General features: G+C 38.2%; 1 protein-coding gene across 3 annotated transcripts in view; it reads left to right on the forward strand.

The window, feature by feature from the left end:
- Positions 1-4,418, forward strand: part of LOC106871744 (ATP-dependent RNA helicase DDX42) — a 58,487-nt gene that overhangs the window by 30,984 nt on the left and 23,085 nt on the right. For all 3 annotated transcript variants that reach the window (XM_014918377.2, XM_014918386.2, XM_014918369.2), the window contains 3 exons: positions 579-678; positions 1,892-1,939; positions 2,705-2,802. In XM_014918377.2, the coding sequence (XP_014773863.1) occupies positions 579-678; positions 1,892-1,939; positions 2,705-2,802 (246 nt within the window). The remainder of the gene's footprint in view (positions 1-578; positions 679-1,891; positions 1,940-2,704; positions 2,803-4,418) is intronic.

Below are 4,418 nucleotides of genomic sequence, written 5' to 3' on the forward strand. Positions count from 1 at the left end.
ATATATGCTCTTAAAAAAACATTAGATCAAAATAATGATGTACATAACATTCTCAATGTTTATATATATATATATAATGTGTGTGTGTGTGTGGTGTAACTGGCACCTATGCTGGTGGGACGTAAAGAACACCTTTTGAGCGTTGGGCCTCATGGAGGCAATGACTGAGACCTTTGGCATTTTGTTGTGCTTGAGAAGAAGACCCATCAAGCCAAGCAAAATCACAGTCGTAGCAGATACCAGTGTGTTTACGGGGATGTATACACACCAACACCAGTTGTCAAGTGATGGTAGGGGTCAAACACAGACACAAAAACACACACATGATGGGCCTTCAGTTTCCATCTACCAAATCCACTCATAAGGCTTTGGTTGGTCTGAGGCTATAGTAGAAGACACTTGCCCAAGGTGCCATGCTGTGGGACTGAACCTGGAATCATGTAGCTGGGAAGCAAACATCCTACCACACAGCTATGTCTGCACCTGTGTAATTTATTTAACTGCTTTGTGAGGAAAGTTTTTCTTATATAATAAAATAATTTTGGATGGGTTTTTATATAAGAATTTCTCTTTTCTAGGGTCGTCTGATAGACCTTGTGAAGAAAAAAGCTACTAATTTACGGCGAGTAACATACTTGGTATTTGATGAAGCAGATAGAATGTTTGATATGGGTTTTGGTAAGTGTATTTTATCATTATCATTATTAATTAAGGCTGTGAGCTGGCAGAATCATTAGCATGGTGGGCAAAATTCTTAGTGGCATTTTGTCCGTCTTCACATTATGAGTTCAAATTCTGCCAAGTTTGACTTTGCCTTTCATACCTTTGGGGTTAGTAAAATATTTACTGGGGTCAATGTAATTGACTCACTTCTCCCCTGAAATTGCTGGCCTTGTGCCAAAATTAGAAATTATTACCTCCGCTTTAGTGAAGGTGGAGGTATTGTTTTCAGCTGTGTTTGTTTGTTTGTTTGTGTGTGGACAAGATATCTCAAGAACCGCTGGATAGATTCGGATGAAACTTTCTGGGATGTTTGGCCTTGTGACAGGCACAAACTGATTTGATTTTGGAATTGATCCAGTACTGGACAAGGATTCTGGATTATTTTTCCTGTTTTTTTTAAATTTAATTTTTGAGCGCAGTTGGGTTCATTTTTAGTATTCTCATTTGTGAGAGCAGTCGAGTTTTTTCAGATATTCTCATTTTAAAAATCATCTCCAGCTAATCATTGAGAGGACGTTGGTGTTGCCTTGGTGGAGGTTTATGCTCTCTGAGTGCTCCTGTTATTGTTATTATTAAGGTGATGAGCTGGCAGAATTGTTAGCTTATTAGGAAAAATGCTTAGTAGCATTTCTTCTTGCTTTTTACACTGAGTTCAAATTCCACTGAGGTTGACTTAGCCTTTTATCCTTTCGGGATTGATAAAATAAAGTACAAGTTGGGTGCTGCAGTTGATGTAATTGACTAATCTTCTACCTGCAAATCTCAGGCCTTGCACCTATAGTAGAAAGGATTATTATTGCTATTATTATTATTATTATTATTATTATTATTATTTGTATCTTTATTATCATTATTATTATTATTATTATTATTATTTATTTTTTTTTATGTTTGTTAGACAGCAAACTGGTAGAATCATTAGAGCTTCAGACAAATTGTCTTGTGTATTTCTTTTGACCCTTTATGCTCTGGGTTCAATTCACATATGAGTCAGCTTTGTGTTGCATCCCTTTAGAGTTGATAAAATGAAGTATTAGTCAAATACTAGCAGTCAATGGTTTTGATTAATCATCTCTGCTCAAAATTACTGGCTTGGTGTCTAAATTAGAAATGATAATTATTGTCATTAGTATTTTCAAATTAAAACATTTTTTCCTCTAAATTTCAGAATCCCAAGTGCGGTCAATTGCTAATCATGTTCGACCAGACCGTCAAAGTAAGTTTTTGAATTCTACTTTACACAGTGAAGAAATGGGGCAGGGCTTACAGGAGGTTCTTCTTGGAGAAACTAGCTCTTCTCTTCTAATTTTGCATGGGGGGAAAGTCCTACAATCTCTCTTTTTCTCTTTCAATTTGTTTAGTAACTTCACTTAATAGAAGAACATTTGTTGTTCAGTTGATACTTCCATTGTGTGAGAAGTGTATCTTGAGTTACAGGTGCTGAGTTTGGGGAAATGAATGTGGGGGAGCAGACGAAACTGGAAGAAATGGAAATGAGACTATTCAGTTAGACACATGGAGCTCAAAAAGGTGCTCAAAGTGGTTGTTGGCAAGATGGTTAATAATTTTGTGGGCGTTTACTAAGTCAGTTGCCAGACGTCAGAGCTTCAATGCTTCTTTGCCCAGGGAAGCAAGGCGTTCAGTGTATGGTAGATGCCTGATGGAGGCTATATGCTTGGTTGCATGTCTCTGAACAGTTTCCAGGAGGTCAATGTCCTGAACAAGATAGGGTTCCAGACTAGCTTTTTACATATCAGTTCTAACTCACAACCGTAGCTTTTACTTCCTTCCATAACCTCCTGTTAAAGCTGTTGAAGCATAACTAACCCCAGCCTCTGCAAATCATCATCGTTTAACGCCCGCTTTCCATGCTAGCATGGGTTGGACGATTTGACTGAGGACTGGTGAAACCAGATGGCTACACCAGGCTCCAAAGTTAATCCAAAATGCTTGTTTTATTATATTTTTTGTTTACTTTCAGCTTTGTTGTTCAGTGCAACATTTCGGAAGAAGGTTGAACGTCTGGCAAGAGATATTTTGACTGACCCGATACGTGTGATTCAAGGAGAGTTAGGGGAGGTACGTTGTCTTTATTTTAAATATTTTTGGCAAAGTTTAAGGAGCCAGCAACACAGGTGATTTTACATTGTTGCTTGAAATTACTGCTAAAGATATTTCAAATGCTGCCAGTGGGTCACTCCACTTTGCTATAAATAATGTGCTTTTAGTATACAGTGCTTGAAGAAGTAACAAGAAGCCACTTTAGTGGGTATCATTCTTTGAATCAGTTAAAAAAAGAAGTCTTTTATGTTGCGATCCAAAGAGGTTAAGATCAGTGGTTCTCAACCATTTTTTACCTATGGACCCCTTTCATTCCTATTTTACTCTACTGGACCTTACTAGCCACTTGATGTTCAAAATGATCCCATTATACTTTTTATAATTAAATATAAGGAATTGTATAAAAAAAGATTTTAAAAATATTTTGTGTGTTGTAGAAGTATTAGCTATCTATTGCACAGAAAATTTAACAACAGAATCTTGTATGGACCCTCAAAGGGTCACATGAACCCCACAAAGGATCACATGGACCTCAGTTAAGAACCACTAAGTAAAGAGAAGCCACTTTAATGTGTATCATTCTTTGAATGAAAATAAAAGAAGTCTTCTGTATTGCCTCAATGATCGAAAGAGGTTTTAGATGTAAAACATTTAATATTAATAGTCTTAGCTTAAGGAAGTCTATGAAGAGCAGAACAACAGAAGCTTTTCAGTGGAGCCTCCCTTCATACAAGTGTTTCAGCCCTAAACTCCTTACACTCTAAGGGGACCAGGCTGCATCCAGGTCTTGACTCCTGGATACTCTTCGACTGCCACATTCTGTGCTACTGTTTGCATTGCAGTCCTCGTCGTTTAACGTCCGCTTTCCATGCTAGCATGGGTTGGACGATTTGACTGAGGACTGGTGAAACCGGATGGCAACACCAGGCTCCAATCCAATTTGGCAGAGTTTCTACAGCTGGATGCTCTTCCTAACGCCAACCACTCAGAGAGTGTAGTGGGTGCTTTTACGTGTCACCCGCACGAAAACGGCCACGCTCGAAATGGTGTCTTTTATGTGCCACCCGCACAAGAGCCAGTCCAGGGGCACTGGCAACGATCTCGCTCGAAAACCCTACAAAGGCCAGTCAGGCGGTATATATATGTCTGTACGTATCGCCCTGGATGGTTAAGTTTACCCAGAACCAAGGTACTTTGGGTATTGTAACCAGTTCAGTCTAAGATACCAGTTAACTGTTGGTTCCATTCTTCCATGACCAAATCCAGTTGGAGCTCTTCTCAGCTGCTTCTATCAGTGCCTTAAGAGCTCATTGTTGTCTGTAAAATGAATCAAAGTTAAGATATTTGTTGAGGTGATAATTCAGTAGATATTTGGAACTTAGTTCGAAAGAGGAAATGCATGAGCCTCTTGTGCATTAGATGTTAACATGTTTGTCATGTAATAAAAATGTGCACACTTCAAATTCTGTTACTGGGTTCTTTTTAATTTAACAATCTCAGATTGTTCTTTTCCACAAATCTATCATGTTGGGTATTAAAATTTATTTGTATATATTTATATAAATCTTTCATATCTCTCTCTCTCTTTCTCTCTCTCTCTCTCTCTCTCTCTCTCTCTCTCTCTCTCTCTCTCT

The sequence above is a fragment of the Octopus bimaculoides genome, chromosome 1 (genome assembly GCF_001194135.2).
Source record: "Octopus bimaculoides isolate UCB-OBI-ISO-001 chromosome 1, ASM119413v2, whole genome shotgun sequence".
Taxonomy (NCBI): domain Eukaryota; kingdom Metazoa; phylum Mollusca; class Cephalopoda; order Octopoda; family Octopodidae; genus Octopus; species Octopus bimaculoides.